Below are 17,782 nucleotides of genomic sequence, written 5' to 3' on the forward strand. Positions count from 1 at the left end.
CAGGCACCTTCCCCACATCACTTGCAGGGTTTTTCCTCTCCCTGGAGTATCCGAGCAGGCACACAGGCATCATTAGCCGAAGGTCACGCAAGCAGCTCACCACAAAGTTGGCTTTATTCATATCCTCAAAGTTGCATCACCTTTTAAAAAAATGAGTCACTGACTTCCAGGTCTAATGCCACCCCCCAAAGGCCCAGTAAGGTCAATGCCTCAAACACCCTGACCAGTGGAAATGAGGGCAGCCCAGGGACCATGGCTTGGGCAATCCCGGGCTTCCCCCCCAGGGCTGGGTGCTGGCTACAGTGGTGCAATGCAGATTAGCCATTCCAGGCTGTAGATTGAAGGGAGAGAGCATTGCTCTGCCAGAGGTGAAGCACAACTCACTCCAGGGAGCTCTGCAGCCCTGTACTAGCTTAGAAAGGCTGAGCAAGTCCTGTACCTGCAGGACTCAAATCTCTCTCCCCTGAGGCCAAGGAGGCACCTTTCCATGTATCAGCCTCTCCCAGGGCTCTACTCTTCCCCCCACACCAGGGCATGTGCTGAGATCAGTGGATAACTGGCCAGAATCACTCCCTGGTGCATCCTCCTCTTCCTGCCGGTGGTAAACACGCTGGGTGGCACCCCCAGGCCAGGTACCGCCCCTGGCTTCCTCTCACAACCAGGAAACAAGGAATTCATGATGCAGGGCCAAGGCAGCCGTGTTCAGCCCAAGAAACGCTGGCACCGCACCTGCAGCCAACAAACTTGGTCCTAGTCTTCTACCACCTTTCCCCATTTGCTCTTAAATAGCTACAAACCGCCCCAGGGGCTGCTGGGACCAACCTGGGAGAGAGCATTTAAGCTTCCCCTGTGTGTATTTTCACCACCAAGAAGATATTACAGGGATGTTGCACTTACCCCAACTTATCCTTCCAACCCCCATCCCAAGTGCCCCCCAGCAGGCCCCACTTGGGAGGCCCAGGGCTGGCATTTCACACACCCACTCTGGTGAATCATTTAGACAGATTTATTGAGGCCCTGACCCACCTGCTGCAGGGGGTGAATAGCAGATGAGCGTGTCAGGAAACAAACCTGGTGCTGTTGCACCACAGTCTCCAATTGCAGCCAGAAGGTTTAACTGAAGTTAACAGGAGCCTGGTCCCCACTGGGCACAGGGGAGAGGGGACCCCCCCTTCCACCGAGGGGGACTCAGCCCACCATAGGGAGTGCCTGGCATGTCAAAGGCAGATGCAACCCAAGAGGCATCGGGCTGCTGAGGGTCCCTGGCACAGGCTTCAGTTCCAGCTGGATCCATCCCAAGCGGGGAGCACCCCCAGCCTGCTCAGGGGCTCAGTTCACTGGGGTCCTGGCAGCCTTGACCTCCTGCTCCAGCTCGTCCAGGAATCGCTCCTGGGAGATCTTGTAGAAGGTGTAACCATCTGGGATAGAGCTGCTCAGGAAAACATGGGGGGGAAATCAGAGACACCCCCAAACCTCCCCCAGTGGCCCTTCCCTGCTCCACAGGGCTGATCCCCCCCCCCAGAATCCCTCCAGCCCCTCCTCCTCTGGGGGGGTCCCCACACTCTTCCCACCCCCACCCCCTCCGGGGGGGGTCCCCACACTCCTCCCACCCCCACCCCTCCTCCTCCGGGGGGGTCCCCACGCTCCTCCCACCCCCACCCCTCCTCCTCCGGGGGGGGTCCCCACGCTCCTCCCACTCCACCTCCTCCGGGGGGTCCCCACACTCTTCCCACCCCCACCCCCTCCTCCTCTGGGGGGGTCCCCACGCTCCTTCCACCCCCACCCCCTCCTCCTCCGGGGGGGCTCCCACGCTCCTCCCACCCCCACCCCCTCCTCCTCCGGGGGGGGTCCCCACGCTCCTCCCACCCCCCACCCCCTCCTCCTCCGGGGGGGTCCCCACGCTCCTCCCACCCCCCACCCCCTCCTCCTCCGGGGGGGTCCCCACGCTCCTCCCACCCCCCACCCCCTCCTCCTCCGGGGGGGGTCCCCACGCTCCTCCCACCGCCCCCCCGCGGCCCGGCCCGGCGGATACAGATGCCCAGCACCACCGCGCCGATGCCCAGCCCCGTCAGCACGTTGCGGCCCCGGAGCCGGCGCTGCAGGGCCCGCTGGCGCAGCGCCTCCTCCGCGCGCTGCGTGACGCGCCGCTGCTCCGCGCTCAGCTCCGGCTCCCGCGCCGGGTCAATCCGCTTCGCGAACGCGGCCTCCGAGTCCCGGCCCGGCTCCCGCGGCGCCGCCATCTTCCCCGCGGAGCCGCGCCCACCGCCCGCGTGACTGACGGGCCGCGCGCGCAGGCGGCCGGCCTATCCGCTTCGGGCAAACGCGCGACCCCGGCAGCGTCGGCGTGACGCCGCCTGCGTGACGCGCGTGACGCCATGTTCGATGAGGGCAAAGTACCCATCCGCGAGAGCGAGGGACGTTCTGATTCTGGCCAATCACCGCTAGGGGACCAGGTGCTCCCGCCCGATTGGTTACCCGGGCCACGTGACACTGAGCGTCTCTTGCGATTGGTGGTCAGTGACGTCACGTGATCCGGAGAGCTTTTAGGCGGGAAGAAGTGACTAAGTGAGGCGTCTCGAGCGAGTGGGAGAATGCCACGTGACCACGTGGCAACGGGCTACGGCGTCGTGTGATTGGCTGAGAGACGGCATGTGAGATGAGGTGAGGAGGAGGGAAAAAATATCCCAGAGCAACCGAGGCCTCCAGCTCCCACCATCGGCCTGGGGGGGGCCTCGACCCCCCCCCGGGCTGGGACCCCTGACACCTCCCTTCCAACCCCCCCAGGCCCTGCCCAGGCTCAGACCCGGGCCAGCGTAGGGTTACCATATTTCAACAAGCAAAAAAGAGGACGGGAGGAGCCCCGCCCCCGTCCTGCCCTAGCCCCGCCCCTGCCCCTCCCACTTCCCGCCCCCCCAGAACCCCCAACCCTCCCCCCGTTCCTTGTCCCCTGACTGCCCCCTCCTGGGACCCCTGCCCCTAACTGCCCCCCAGAACCCCACCCCCTACCTAAGCCTCCCTGCCTCTTGTCCCCTGACTGCCCCAACCCTTATCCACACCCCCACCTCCAGACAGACCCCTGGGACTCCCACGCCCCATCCAACCACTCCCCACCCCCTGACAGCCCCCCCCAGAACTCCCAACCCATCTAAACCCCTCTGCTCCCTGTCCCGACTGCTCCGATCCCTCTCCCCACTCCTGCCCCCCGACAGCCCCCCCAGAACTCCCGACCCATCTAAACCCCTCTGCTCCCTGTCCCCTGACTGCTCCGATCCCTCTCCCCACTCCTGCCCCCTGACAGCCCCCCCCCCAGAACTCCCAACCCATCTAAACCCCTCTGCTCCCTGTCCCCTGACTGCTCCGATCCCTCTCCCCACTCCTGCCCCCTGACAGCCCCCCCCCAGAACTCCCAACCCATCTAAACCCCTCTGCTCCCTGTCCCCTGACTGCTCCGATCCCTCTCCCCACTCCTGCCCCCTGACAGCCCCCCCCCAGAACTCCCAACCCATCTAAACCCCTCTGCTCCCTGTCCCCTGACTGCTCCGATCCCTCTCCCCACTCCTGCCCCCTGACAGCTCCCCCCCAGAACTCCCAACCCATCTAAACCCCTCTGCTCCCTGTCCCCTGACTGCTCCGATCCCTCTCCCCACTCCTGCCCCCTGACAGCCCCCCCCCAGAACTCCCAACCCATCTAAACCCCTCTGCTCCCTGTCCCCTGACTGCTCCGATCCCTCTCCCCACTCCTGCCCCCTGACAGCCCCCCCCCCCAGAACTCCCAGCTCCCCACCCCCCTGCTCCTTGTCCCCTGACTGCCCCCTCCTGGGACCCCTGCTCCTAACTGCCCTCCAGAACCCCACCCCCTACCTAAGACTCCCTGTTCCTTGTCCCCTAACTGCCCCCTCCTAAGACCCCCCCAGGACCCTACCCCCTACCTGTACCCTGACTGCCCAAAACTTTCTCCACTCCCCTCCAAAAGCCCCCACCCGTTTCTTGACTGCCCCATCCAGAACCTCCCTGTCCCTTCTCCTGCCCCCCCTTACCCTGCTGCTCAGAACAGGGTGTTGGGCTCTGTGCCAGCCGGACACATGGCTGAGCTCCCCAGCACAACACAAAACCCGGTCCCTGGCCCTGCACAGGGCTGCCGGAGCGGGCTGCAGGAGGAGGAGCTGCCGGCCGGCTCAGAATGCAGGGGGGGTGGGAGGAGGAAGCTGCTCCGGGGTCCAGCCCGGGACTTTCCTGCAGCCCTCCCAGCCGCTCGCTCTGCTCTGCCAGGGGAGGGGGAAATCCCGGACATTGTGAGTGCTTTACAAATTCCCCCCGGACGCTATTTTTAGCACAAAAAGGAGGACATGTCCGGGTAAATCCAGACGAATGGTAACCCTAGGCCAGCGGGTTCCCCAACGCGCCCCTTGACTCCGCTCTGGGGGAACGCCCCGGCCGCAGCAGTGCCCGCGTGTGCCCCCGCGCTGACGGGGGGGGCACGGGTAGCCAGCAGCGAGCCGCCAGCTTCCTCAGGGGGACAGGCAGCCCTGCCTCCGCTATGGGCCACGTCCCCTTGGTGGGTGCTAGCGGGGTAGCCAGCAGCGAGCCCCCAGCTTCCTCAGGGGGACAGGCAGCCCTGCCTCCGCTATGGGCCACGTCCCCTTGGCGGGCGCTAGCGGGGTAGCCAGCAGCGAGCCGCCAGCTTCCTCAGAGGGACAGGCAGCCCTGCCTCCGCTATGGGCCACGTCCCCTTGGCGGGCGCTAGCGGGATAACCAGCGAGTTCGTTTTATCGTCCGCTCATCAGCGACGCCCCAAGCGGCATCTCTGGTAGTCGGTGGTCGTGTGTTCCTTCCATAAAGCCCTGTGGGGCGTGGGTCACGCGTGGTGCCGGGGGGCAGCTGGTGGCCCTGCCCTGGGCTTGGCATGTAGCTAACACCTGTTGAGGGAGCACCAGGGGGGATTGAAATCCCGTTCTCCCGCCTGTGCCGGCGATGGCCCCTGCAGCACTGACACGAGCGAGCACTTGTACAAGCATACGTGTTAACTCCAGCGTGATTCCGAACACGCCCAGGGAGCACATCCAGAGTACGGAGGTGTCATTTTTCCATAGCAAAGTTTCGGATTATACTTGTTCCGTGCACTACCTGGTGCCCTCTCTGATAATTACTGTAGTGGGTACAGCTGCAGCGCTATAAAAATAACACTGTTATTATTTTATTGTTTGAGAACTGGCCAGAAGTGCTGAGATGAGCTTAGAGGCACAGGCAGTGTCCAGGTTTCGCACCCCGGAGCCAGTCTTTGGAGTTGTTGCTCCTGAGATCATTGAAGATACTTTAATTTGTTTAGCTACAGAAAATGAACAATATCTGAATGAGCTGTCGGATCAAGCAGGATGCTTCAAAGAGACCCAGATAGTGGGTGAGAGATGCAGATCTTTGTCAGCCTGTGTATGTTTGTGTGTCTGTGTCCACATGCCATGAATGCCTGATGTGTGCATTTGTGTGCACCTTGTGGCACCATAGAGACTAACAAAGCTTATGCCCAAATAAATTTGTTAGTCCCTAAGGTGCCACAAGGACTCCTCGTTGTTTATCCTCTACATAAACTCCCATTAGTGGCCTCTTTACAAAGAGTGACTCAGTTTTCATGTCTGATTCCTTATCGTCTCGCTTAGTTACTTTTATTTTGTGATAAAGTGTGTCCATCTTATCCATCAGTTCCAGTTATGATTAATTGCACTTTTTTGCAGAATTTGTATTTCTTCTGTGTGAAAAATGGTTCTTGGACCAATCTGCACGATATCAAGCAGTTGAAATATTTGAAAGGTAACTTCCCAAGCAAAGACAACACGCAATTCTTATATCTGTAGTACAGTTATATTGTATGTCTTCTGCACTGCTCAGGCAGAAGATATGGAGTATCTTTATAGCTGCAGCTTTGTCTTTCCTGTCATTTAATTACAAGTATAATTGGTATGTATATTGAGAGTAAAGTATTCTGAATACAAGTTAGAAGGTACTTTTCTTTTTGTTAGCAAAAGGCAACTTTTTGGAGAGCCGATCTTTTACATAAGAATGGTCCTGCTGAGCAAGCCCAGTGGTCCATCTAGCCCAATACCCTGTCTCTGACGGTGGCCAGTGCCAGATCGTTCAGAGGGAATGAACAGAACAGGGCAAGTATCGGGTGATCCATCCCCTATTGTCCCGCCCAGGCTTCTGGCAGTTGGAGGTTTAGGGACATCCAGAGCATGGGGTTGTGTCCCTGACCATCATGGCAAATGATGGACCTATCCTCTATGAACTTACAGATCCTTTTTTGAACCCAGTTATAGTTTTGGCCTTCACAGCATTCTCTGGCAACGAGTTCCACAGCATTATATGAAGAAGTACTTCCTTTTGTTTGTTTTAAATTAATAGGCAACAGGTTTAATCAGGTGACCCTGGTTCTTGTGTTATGTGAAGGGGTAAATAGCACTTCCCTATTCACATTCTCCACAACATTCATGATTTTTATAGACCTCTGATGTATCTGTACTCTTCTCTTTTCTAAGCTGAACAGACGCGGTCTTTTTAATCTCTCCTTGTATGGAAGCTATTCTATACCACTAATTCTTTTTGTTGCCCTTTTCTGTTCTGTTTCCAATTCTAATATAGCTTCTTTGAGATGAGGTGACCAGAACTGCATGCAATATTCAAGGTGTGGGTATACCATGGATTTATATAATGCCATTATATTTACTGTCTTATTATCTATCCTTTTCCTAATGATTCCTAACATAGTTAGCTTTTTTTTTCTTGCAGGTTTATGATTAAGCATGTAGAAGAGAGCTATAACTCTACCAAAAAGTCAAGGACAAACAATGAACAAGGAGAGGGCAACATCTGGGGCACTTGGAAAGCACAGATGTGTGACACATTTGTGCTGCGGCTTGTCTCTTGCATTCAGCTTGCAAGCAAACTTTCTTTTCACTACAATGTGAGCAAACTAACCACTTTCTTACACCAGATTTGTAGTACCACAGTATATTCTTTCTTACTTAGATTTTGGTCTTATCTCAACTCCGCACCAAAGGAGTTACTGTTTCAAAGGACAGCAGTGACTATGTAATCCAGGATAATTTGGGCATGGGAGATCCTCTTGCACTCAGGCACAGTAACTGTTATGCCTCTGGAAATCGTACACTGCACCTTCACAATGAAAGACGTTAACATAATTTTATTATTTAGAGTAACCATGACCTGTACCATTTGGTTGTTAAGCACACCACAATATCAAAACCCAGGATTGTTTTGGAGGGAGTCGCCAGCTGATGCTGTTACATAGCTTTGCAAGTTAATTTTCTCAGTGTATGATGCCCTATTCAGTTTGAAGAAATGCTGTGTTGTTGTTAGTATTGTGATGTATTTTATTTTTGAGGAAAATATTGAAAGCAAGAGTTTTCTCTCTGCCTTAATCTCTCTAATTGGAGTTGACCCTTGGGACAAATATACTTCCTGGGAAGTGGGCAATAGTGTTAGGGCTGATATTGCAGGGGGAGGGCTTTGCCTTTCTGCCATGTGTGACCACTTCTGTTCCACGACATGTGTATATTGTGTAAATAAAAAAAGTTATACTGATCAAATACCCAAACTCAGCATCCCTGCTTTCTGCTCCAATGGAGCACAGCCCTGTAAAACCCCAATATGTGCTACTACCTGGCAAAGGGTAATAATTTCAGCTTGCATTTTCCATTTTTAGCTTAGAAGGCAAGTTAAACAAAAATTCTATTAGTTCTCAGCTCAAAGAAACTATTAACAGCATATTATCATGCAGGTGAACTTCTGGGTTCTTGAGAGAACACCTCTTACTCACAGCAGCAGTTTTAAAAATAACCCATCACTGTTTTTTCCAGATAATTAACAATAACACAGTTCTGAAATTTCTGCAGTCCTTAGACTATTCATACACAAAACAGAACTTGCTGGAATCAGAACTTGCCATTCTGAAGGCTCTACGCTTCCAGATCAATGTGCCAACTCCTTTTGCCTATGTTGAGTTGCTTCTGGAGGTGTTAGGTAAGAGTATTAATAATAAGAAGCTGTGTAGAAATTAAAAAAGACTAAATGCAGTTACCACTAGACTCTGAAACAAACAATCTCAGATTAATGTTTTGTTGTAGAGGTAAAATCAAGCATGAAGTGACAGAGAGAAACTCGCCCATGTGGTTGTTATTATTAATGGAAAGCCCAAAGCTTCAAAGTGTTCTCCCTACTCTGGGGTGTTTCCTAGGGTGAGTCCTGGGTCTCATTTTACCAGTCAAATGATAGAAATCTGCACAAGAGCCTTCCACCATTGACTGACACAAGCAAGAAGCTTTACACATCACCAAGCGAGGAGCCCAGCAGTTAGCGTCCAAGAAGAAATGCATCTGGGGAACTGGTCTTTTGGCTGTTTGGCAAGACAAAAGTTATAAGACTAATATTTCTATTAAAAATAGTTATATAAGGCCACAATTTTTCCAAAGTGAATTGTGATTTTTTTTGGGTGTCCTACTTGAGATCCTTTAAAGGGGCCTGATTGATAGAAATTGCTGAGTAAAGTCAGACCCTTTTATGGAGTCTCAAGTTTTGGGTACCGCACCTTAAAGTGGTCACTACTGAAAATCTTAGCCATAAACAACTCAATACACAAAACTGCCTTGGTCATAATGGCTAATATTTTTCATAATTAGTTTTATGGATCAGAAAATATATAGCTGACCGTGTATAATCTCCACTTTAGGACATAATGGCTGCTTACTTCCTATGAAACAGTTGCATAAGATGTGCATGCACCTACTGGATTTAACTTATCTCATGCGGAACATCATCTATGATACTTTACTGAAGATTTCTATTGAGAATTCAACACCAAATGAACTCCAGATGTAAGTACCACCTATGCCCCGGGACACATTTGAACTAGTATTGATTTTATGCTCAGAGGGGAGGGAAAAAGCTTGTGAGGGTCACATATTCTTGTGCCTTTACCATCCATCTGTTGCAGTTTCATAGTTGTCTATTTGACACATTATGATACAGCAGATACAGATTAGAAAAAGTGCTTAGTGTACTGAGAAAATACAAGTCACAGTTATTTGCAATATAACTCAACAGACCATTCTTTGTGAACTAAGAATCTGGGACTGAGGTTTCTGGATTTAAGTTGCTAATTCTATAAAATGTCAAGTAGTATACAAAGTGTCCATAGTAAGTAGTTAGTATTTGGGAATAATCGGTTCTAAGTAAGACTAACTTAATTTGCCAAGTTTTGATCCCAGCTCTGACAGAGACTGTTTGTCATCCTGGGTGCACTGCATCTTTCTCCATCTGCAGAATAGTGATAAGTCAAAATGCTTCAGCAACTTTGCTGTAGAATAGGCAGACTGAGAGGATCTCTCTTATCTTTAAGAAAACGTAGCCAAACAAATCAGTTAAGTAGTGGGAGATTGGACTTTAAGTTGAAGATATTAGTATCAGCCCGAAGTGGCTTTTAAAAAAGTGTTAATTTGTACGTGTGTTTTGTACATTAAAATGCCACTAAAATTGTTTACCTCCAACTACACAGTATCAATACTACAACACTTAGCTACTGAAATACAGAACAGCTTCATTTTAAACCAGATATTACTGTTTTAATTATACAGAGCAAAATTTTTGCCAGTAAAGGAAGATTTCATGCTCTTGGCAGTTGGCGTCATCAGCACAAGCGGTTTCATACTAAATCCTGAATACTGGAATCAGGTACTGCTAGACAAGAAATACACAGTGCAGTTCTTAGGCTTACATAAACTAAATATTTTTTTGCATCTTTTACTGTTTATGGAGTACAGGGAGACAGGTGTGTTGCACTGGGAGTATATTAAAGGTGGAGTCCTTTAATATATTAGTACTGCAGGGCAAGGGGAGGTTGGGAATTTAACACAAGTGTCTCATTACTTTGCAAACCTATTCTGAGAAGCCTGCAGCTTTCTTACTCCTAGAACATGCTGTATCCAAAGGCTTCCATTGGCAGAAGGGGGGGGCGGGGAGAGTAACCCCACAAGGCACCAATCTCTCCCCAACAGCCAGCATGTGTTTTATAATATAAAAGAGAGGTCCTATTTAAAATTGTCCTCTCACAGCAGAAGCAGTTAGTTGCTTAAAAAAAAAAAAAAAAAAAAATTCCTCCCCTGTAAGGGAGAAAGATTCCACTAACAGGATCCTCAACTGGCTAATTACAGAGGGCTAGTGGTTTTTTTAAGTATTTGTATTCCCATAGCAGCTAGATAGCACAGTATTGGAGCCACAGAGTGGACTACAATCATGTTTTTTTCGTTTACAAATACTCAAAGATTTAAGATCTAGAATTACTGCTCTGTTGCCCAAAATAAGGAAGATTTTTTTTTTAAGGTTGTGGAGCATTTAAACTGCATCACTGGTATTACCACACAAAGCATTTTAGAGTTTTCATATGCAATACTGAAGCACAGTGTTGGCACCACTAATCCAAGGAAGAACAAAGGAACTAGATCTTCAGAGAACTATGTTGTACCTCCTACAAAATAAACTTGGCTTTTCTACTGCAACCTTTCCCATGTATCGGTGTCCTCAAAGCCATGTTCCAGCCACTAACCTTCTGTAATAGATGCAGGTGGTTTTGATTTGTAACTCATGTAGGATGAACTTTTGTTTAATTGCTATGTAGTAGCTGTCAAATATGGCATTTAAAACTGTTAAAATTGGCCTTTGAAAACTATCTCCTATACTGAAGTAGTGACATCGGAGTAAAACTCTGCCATTGTGAAGTGTTTTGCTTTCGGAAAAATGGTTATAGAAATGGCAGCAATAAGTCTACAAACCGTTTTACTGTGTACAAGTGCTACAAGCCGGGCCAGGCTTTCTTCACACAGTGGCTGTTGTGCAGAAGCAGTGACTGTCTTGAACAGTTTACAATCTCAAGGTTGTTCCTTCCTATATTCCTTTCCTTCTTCCCCCCAGATCTAGTTTCCCCACAGCTCAAAAAGAAATTCAGTTAGGTAGTCTGCCAGTGTTAACACGGAAATGCAAGTCAAATCAAGCACCAGCTGCTTTGAAAGCTTGATTTAAATCTTACTTGGATGGAAAACTATTCAGAATCTACATACCAGTACACAGAATGCCATGCTGTAGTTAAGTATATGTGGAATGGAAGCACTCAATTTGTCCAGAATACAAAGTATTTTATTACAGTGTTATTTAGTGCACCTTTGTGCAGTAACAGGCTGCAGGAAATATTTGTTACAAATAGTTAAATAGCTGGCAATGTTTTAAACAATATCAAACCCCCCATAAAGTTCAATGGCACCAAGTTAAGTGCTCATCAGTTCTGATTTAAAGAGAAGATACTAAGTTTCAAGCATTAGTCAACATTTAGGGTGATCAGGCTTTGCCCACAACACAGTTCTCACTGTGTCACTAATATTTCATCTTTCTAACTGCGCTCTCTGTTAAATTGTAATGAGATTATATCAGATACCTACTGGTGCTGTTCAGCAAGTTTCTGACTTGTCTATAAAACTCCCAGATATTTGCTAACTAGCTATTTCATAAAGAGCTGAATTATATTCAGTTCTGCTCAACAGTACAATTTTACATATTGCTTTTCTATGCACTACTTGTCAAATTAAATTTTAAAGTGTCTTGTGGATTTTTGGTCTTGTAAACATGTTGTATTGGTTAATATTAAGTGACAATTTATGACATTCTCGAGAAAAAAAAAAGCAGATACTCTCTAGCCCTCAGGACAAGTTCTTCACACACATTCAGTTATTTGTTATAAAATTGGGATGAAACCCAGGCAAGACCCCATTTCAGGTTAGTTAACATGAATTTGAGTGCTTTTGTCCATTGCTCTTCAGAGTTAAACTGTGTTTTAATAGAGTAAGAGCCACCACTGCCACCTGTATCTTCGATCTTGCCTTTCTCCACATCCATTCTGTATCATATAAACAGAGGTTTATTAACACATTTACATTTCAACATAAATAGTCACCTCTGATAAGCCGCTAATGCTGTGTAATCTCCTCTGTGTAACTTCATTTAAGCTAGCTTGATTCCACTGATTTTGGAGCAGTTATTTCTGTAGTTGGGTTTGACATCTGAAGTATCCAAGTACTGTATTTGCAGACCCTTTAATCTCAGAATTATGAATCTTACATGAGGGCTGAACATTTTGTCTAAGACATGGTCTGATCCCCTATTTTAACAAAGGTAATAACCAGCTTTTAAAAAAACTATGCAGTGGCCTTTCATTGCTGAGTAACTAGCTTTAAATCCCATATAGGTCAAAAGAGACAGAGCCCAGGAAATGGTTCTGTGCCACTCTCCACTCAAGCACAGAATCATCAGATGATTTGGCTGAAAGTAAGACAAGCCTGGAATAGCAAAGAATGCTGTGGCTCAGGATAGAGGGGCACTGGCAGAGCAGCATGGGCTAACATGCACTATGTTACAGAAGCAATTCAGATAGAGACATTTACCTGTAAGGCAAACAAAAGCGAGTTTCGCCTTTCTCCACCTCCTCTTTGAATTGCTGCACACAGTCCAGGAATGCCACCATTGCATGATCAAATTTATTGTCCCAAAAGAACCTTAAACCTCCAGAACAATACAAGGGCAACTCCTAAAAGAGAGAAGTTAATTCTAGGCAGCCGAGAGAGACTCCAGTTTAGAAACTCTCACCACAGGCGCAGGAGATGGCCCTAGGGATTCCTCTGCCTTCAAGAGCCAAGCCACATTGCGTTCCACTCATCCCAGTCACCATTCACCACCTGGACAGGACTTTTGAGCCCGTTGACACCTCAACTGGGCAGAAGAATGACTTTTAAATAAAGCAGGGCACCTCCTCTGCTTCTTTGCATCCCTACCCCCCCAGGGGAGCACGAAGCATAATACTTAGTCCTGCCTTGAGTGCAGGGGACTGGACTAGATGACCTCTTGAGGTCCCTTCCAGTTCTACGATTATTAGAGGTAAGGCAGTTAGAGCAGCAATTGTATTAAGCCTGTAATAAGATCTAATTGTGAATGACAGGATTTACATTTTCTGCTCACTCGTATTAGCAGGAATAGAGGGAATTTAGCATTCCAGGCAGATTATTTTTGGACTTTCTTACCTTCGATTTGTCTGTGAGGGACTCTAAATATGAATGGTTTCCATAGGGAACGAGACGGTATCTGAAAGAAAAGGCAGATAAGTCTGTGAGTGCCTTTTCCCATGGCACGATAGCCAGTACAATGTATATAAAGAACTGTTCTTACCTTTGAAATTTCAGGCCCATCTTGTTAGCAAGGGCATGAAGCAGTAACACAGTCTGCCCCCAAGCTGCATTGATCTCATTCCATTCTACAGGGACGCTGGGGAGGCGGCCAAGTCTGAAGTTATTAATTGTGCCAAATTGCCCACTGTGCCTGTGTTACGAGGAGAAGTTGTAAGTAAGCTCTTTGGGGCAAGGATGGTCTCTAGGGCACCTAATCCCCATTGCTGCTGTAATGCAAGGTAATAACCCTGCAAGCCATCAAGTCTCTTTATGGAGCTCAAAGACAATGGAGCAGCTTATATTATCTCTGTAAAGTTCAGGATTCAACATGGCAAGTGCAAAAGCTCATGCAGAGTTGTTCAGTTAGGGCTCAGCTCTGGGCTCCACGTGGTCCCAGGTTTGACAGCCTAGAGATAGCACCTGCCAGCTGCTCTCACATTTGCAAATCTCCTCACACAGCCTGGGTAGAGCACATTTCCTTTCCTGCCCTTTCAGCTGCCACCATGAGGAGATCTGATCGCCTAGCTCTCAACTAAGAAGTAGATTTCAGCCCTGCTTAGCACCTAAGTTGCCAGAAACCAAGCTGCTGTCTTGCCAATGATGCTGTAATGCAGAATCACGAAAGCTTCAGCAGCTCTGCCCCTCTAGCCCAGAGCCTACATTACCAGATATGGAAAGTTGCATTGAACACATTGGTTTTCCTCAGTTTATCCAACTGGATCTGGGCATAGCGCATCTGGTTATCAACACTTTTCAGTTCGTCGTCCAGCTCCAGTTGCTGCCTCTTGAATTCACTGTACTCCTTCTGATACCTTCAAACAGCAACAATGAGAAAGCTACCAACAGAACAAGACAGCAAGAGACCAACTCCTACATGCACCACTATCCCAGTCAGACCCTGTCTGTGGAGAGAGACCCAAGTCACTCTAACCAAGTAGGTACCAGATCCCCAGTTTTGTAATAGAGGAAGCCACTTGTACCCAGACAGTATTTGTGAGTGATTAGAAGTACAGTACATGTTTACCCACAACCCAGTCTGATACACCCACTTGTCAATATTTGTCACTCCCACAAACAGCCTTTGGCTAAGACTCACTGTGCTTCCTCCTGATCCAGTCTCTCTGCTTCTGCCCTGACTTTCTCAAAGTTTTCTGCTACCATCTTGCGGTTCTTCTCTACTTCCTCCAGTTCCTGGATCAATCTCTCCTCTTCCAAAGCAAGTTCTTTCAGCTCCATCTGCAGCTTCTCCTTATCGTCCTCATTCATTTGTTCCAAGATCTCCAGACATCGTCTACAGGAGACGGTAGGTGGTTACAAAAGGATACTTAAGGCAATTCTCAAAGGATGAGATTTGGAGAACAGCCAAATGCTCCATTCAGGGACTTCTTTATATCTATATTCTTTCCCTGCTTTTCAGACTAAGGCTACTGGAAGTGATGATGGGAGTGCTCCAACAGTTCAATAATAAATCACTCACTTGTAGTTCTGGCATTCATTCTCTGTGATATTGAGTTGTGTGTCTAACTGGTCTAGAAGGGTGTCTGTGCATTCCTCACATAGAGGATGGTCCACATCCGTCTGTCCTGACATAATGTCAAAGAGGTCACCAGTAACCTAGAGAAAGAGTTCACTCTTAGTACAGAAAATTTAGAATCAGCTCCAGGTTCTGCTCAATATTAAATGAAAAACCAAGTCTTCAATGGACAGACTTGTGCCCACTAAGAGAACAGCAATGTGCCATTTTTCACAGCCCAAGCTTGATAAACTGAACAGATTTTAAACTTTTACCTTTATTCTACACAAATATTTGAAGTCCAGAAATATGAGTTACAACTCCAACTTGCAAACTCCCCCAAAGAACTTACACTTTGTCAGTCAGCATGAGACTTGCCTTCAGTCTTCTGCTGAGATTTTCCATGGTGCCCCCATCAGAAGCCTCTCCAATCAGAGTAAAACTGTTGGCACTTTCTGTTGACATCATTCTTGAAGAGAAAGGGATTTTATTGTTGTGAACTGATGAAGAATGTCAGAACATCACTGAAGTTCTCTCACTGGGCTATTATGTCCCAAAGCTTCCTCACAGAGAAGCTTCCTCCACTGTGCCTTTAATTCTGAGGTCTTGTGCAGTCCTTTCGCTTTGATTTTGGAACATGAAGGTCAGTGGGAGATTTGCAGTCTTAGGTGGCAGTGCACAGGTATTAGTTCTGTGCCATCCCTTAGGTGGTAAATAATGTCCCAAGAACACCACAAATGCAGGAGTTACAGCTGCTACATGAAAGGGGGGATGGGAATAGCAAGGTCCTGAATGGAATGGATTAAGAAAGCTTTTGGGACCCTACTGGATACAGTGAATAACCAAGTGCCCAAGGAAGCTGAGGATCTCAGCATAAGCCTAGGTGAGGTTCACCGCAGCAAGGGAGAATCTATGCTTAATGCATGACTTCTGTGGTCAACCACCCACACCCAAAGCATGAAAGTTACACTTATCCTTCCCCAGATGGGAGTTCTTTTGGCTTTCATATACTACAGTGGAGTGTGTGATAAATAAAGACTGAGTAAGATTTATTCTGAAATGAAGCCGGCAGACACAATGTGTTCCATCGTGGCAGCTCTTATAGAGATGAATCCATGTAGAAGCAGGAGACCCCCCCACAATGTTTCAGAAAATTTACTGCAAACACAAGGGATACCTGGCTGGAGGAATGAATCTCCTGGATACACCATCCTGACGGTTTTCTGTGAAGGCTTCCTGGAAATTAAGGCAATACACCATCAGCCTATCAAATGCCACTCATGACATAGAAATGTAGAATCAGCTTCCTTTTTGATTCTCTCTCAAAAGAGATTATCCTCCTCACAAGACAAATTAAAGCTCAGGCTAACTTGTAGCCTCCAAGAGACAAACTAGCTTTATCACAGGGCCTTGGATAAAGGAATGAAGAGATATTCAATGCAAACCTTTTACCTCTGTTAAATTGGTCTCTTCTTCATGAACGTCTCCTGGTTTCGCTGGAGCGGTGGTAAGTAAGGGAGCTAAACAAAGAACAACAATTACTAGGGGACTGAAGAACTCGTGCACGATGAACAATGACACCATTTCCCGGAGCTGCAGGTTTCGGAATGAATTGGGCTGTATCGTCAAGCCCCCACTTGTGGTCATCCCAGCCATTTTCTTCCACCAAGGGTTGTGTTAATCCCTGTCCTACTGCCGTGCCAGACAGCCCCTCTCTGCCTCCCTAAACCCCCTAACCCCCCGATCAGCCGAGTGTTATGGAATCACCAAACCTTCTGTGCTTCCCCCGCTATCAGCCCGGCGCCCCCCCCAGGTCCTTTCCCGGTCACCCCCGCCCCCAGCGCTGGGACAGGGACCCCCGCGCCCCCCCGTACCTGTCAGCTCCTGGATGGTGACCCGGTCGAGGATCTTGAAGGAGGTGTCCAGCTTGAGCGGCTGGCTGCAGCGCTGGCACACGAAGCTCACCTGCATGGTGCAGGCCGATGACTTGGAGCCCTCCATGCCCGGGCGGGGCGGGGCGGGGCGCGCCCCGACTCCTAGCGTGGGAACGAGCTCCCGGCCGAGCCCGGACCCGGACCCGGACCCGAACCCGAACCGCGTCACTTCCGGGCCCGCCTCGCCGCGCGTGCCGCACTGTCCCCTGCACGGCCTGCAGCGCCCCTAGCGGGAAGGGGGACTAATGGGGGCCGCGGGGGGACGGCAGCGGGGCCGGGGAGCAGGCTGGGGAAACCAGCAGGAGGGGCAGGCGCCAGCAGGCGAGGGGGCAGCGTGGCGGGGGTAGGGGGACCAGACAGCAAATGGGAAAAATCGGGACGGGGTGGGGGGTAGTGGGAGCCTATGTAAGGAAAAGACCCAAAAATCGGGACATCCGTATACAATGGGGAATCTGGTCACCCTCCCTGCCCCGCACGTGCTTTGCTGTCGGGGCTGCACCCAGGGCGGGTCGCTCACTGCTCGACTGGTCCCGTGAGGGGCCCATCACCGGGAGTGGCACCAACGGCCACGGGCTAGTGCCCTAAGCAGAGGCCTGTGGCGCTGTGGGGGGAGGTGCACAGGCAGTGTCAGGGCGAGGGGGTGGGGCGCTCAGCGCACCCATGCCACGGTCACCAGGGCAACCATCTCCCTGGCCCGTAGGTTGCCAACCCTCCAGGATTGGCCTGGACCCGCCAGGAACTAAAGATCCCTCTTGTATTAAAGATGACGTCATGTGATGAAATCTCCAGGAATGCGTCCAACCACCATGGGTAACTCTAGGGCCGCCCCATCCCCCGGGGGTCTCCCTGGCCCCCTCTGGGCCCCCCCCGACGGGTCCCCCGTTCCTGGCTGTTGCTGCCGGGGACCAGGGCGGAGGCAGTCCCCTTGCGGGTCCTGGAAGATAAAACACAAAGCGCCTGCTCCGCTAACCAACCAGGACCTACGGCTTCCAGTCTCGCGCCGGCGCCATGACGTCATGCGGGGGCCGGAAGTCGGGCGGGCGGGGGAAAGGCTGAGGCGG

At 49.7% G+C, this 17,782-nt stretch overlaps 3 protein-coding genes across 3 annotated transcripts; 1 reads left to right on the forward strand and 2 right to left on the reverse strand.

Annotated features, from left to right (window-relative positions):
• Positions 1–992: 992 nt before the first annotated feature.
• LOC128829353 (cytochrome c oxidase assembly factor 3 homolog, mitochondrial) lies at positions 993–2,651 on the reverse strand. Its single transcript, XM_054014736.1, has 3 exons — positions 2,622–2,651; positions 2,033–2,303; positions 993–1,418 (listed from the first exon to the last, which is right to left on the reverse strand). Exons 1-3 carry the CDS (start codon positions 2,649–2,651, stop codon positions 1,330–1,332), a joined length of 390 nt encoding a protein of 129 aa, XP_053870711.1. The 3' UTR covers positions 993–1,329.
• CNTD1 (cyclin N-terminal domain containing 1) lies at positions 2,596–11,084 on the forward strand. Its single transcript, XM_054014086.1, has 8 exons — positions 2,596–2,661; positions 5,207–5,398; positions 5,730–5,805; positions 6,781–6,955; positions 7,872–8,034; positions 8,741–8,885; positions 9,645–9,741; positions 10,390–11,084. Exons 2-8 carry the CDS (start codon positions 5,227–5,229, stop codon positions 10,543–10,545), a joined length of 984 nt encoding a protein of 327 aa, XP_053870061.1. The 5' UTR covers positions 2,596–2,661; positions 5,207–5,226; the 3' UTR covers positions 10,546–11,084.
• Positions 11,085–11,177: 93 nt separating this feature from the next.
• On the reverse strand, positions 11,178–16,899 carry BECN1 (beclin 1). The gene is made up of 11 exons (XM_054014075.1): positions 16,662–16,899; positions 16,240–16,307; positions 15,965–16,023; positions 15,166–15,256; positions 14,752–14,888; positions 14,371–14,565; positions 13,940–14,086; positions 13,276–13,425; positions 13,131–13,191; positions 12,498–12,640; positions 11,178–11,953 (listed from the first exon to the last, which is right to left on the reverse strand). The coding sequence occupies exons 1-11, from the start codon at positions 16,786–16,788 to the stop codon at positions 11,785–11,787; spliced, it is 1,347 nt and encodes a 448-aa protein (XP_053870050.1). The 5' UTR covers positions 16,789–16,899; the 3' UTR covers positions 11,178–11,784.
• Between the last annotated feature and the right edge of the window lie 883 nt (positions 16,900–17,782).

This window comes from Malaclemys terrapin, chromosome 25, assembly GCF_027887155.1.
Source record: "Malaclemys terrapin pileata isolate rMalTer1 chromosome 25, rMalTer1.hap1, whole genome shotgun sequence".
Classification (NCBI taxonomy): Eukaryota; Metazoa; Chordata; order Testudines; family Emydidae; genus Malaclemys; species Malaclemys terrapin.

What these genes read in the sequence shown, in the direction of transcription:
- LOC128829353 (XM_054014736.1), bottom strand. Translation starts at nt 2,651, where the DNA reads ATGCCGTCTCTCAGCCAATCACACGACGCC. An exon ending in TCAGCCAATCACACGACGCC is followed by an intron (nt 2,304 to 2,621) that starts GTAGCCCGTTGC and finishes CGAAGCGGATAG; the next exon opens with GCCGGCCGCCTGCGCGCGCG. An exon ending in CGCGGTGGTGCTGGGCATCT is followed by an intron (nt 1,419 to 2,032) that starts GTATCCGCCGGG and finishes GCTCTATCCCAG; the next exon opens with ATGGTTACACCTTCTACAAG.
- CNTD1 (XM_054014086.1), top strand. Translation starts at nt 5,227, where the DNA reads ATGAGCTTAGAGGCACAGGCAGTGTCCAGGTTTCGCACCCCGGAGCCA. An exon ending in GCAGTTGAAATATTTGAAAG is followed by an intron (nt 5,806 to 6,780) that starts GTAACTTCCCAA and finishes TTTTTCTTGCAG; the next exon opens with GTTTATGATTAAGCATGTAG. An exon ending in GTTGCTTCTGGAGGTGTTAG is followed by an intron (nt 8,035 to 8,740) that starts GTAAGAGTATTA and finishes TCTCCACTTTAG; the next exon opens with GACATAATGGCTGCTTACTT.
- BECN1 (XM_054014075.1), bottom strand. Translation starts at nt 16,788, where the DNA reads ATGGAGGGCTCCAAGTCATCGGCCTGCACCATGCAGGTGAGCTTCGTG. An exon ending in CACCATCCAGGAGCTGACAG is followed by an intron (nt 16,308 to 16,661) that starts GTACGGGGGGGC and finishes TTCTTTGTTTAG; the next exon opens with CTCCCTTACTTACCACCGCT. An exon ending in CCCTCACAGACAAATCGAAG is followed by an intron (nt 12,641 to 13,130) that starts GTAAGAAAGTCC and finishes TCTCTCTTTTAG; the next exon opens with GAGTTGCCCTTGTATTGTTC.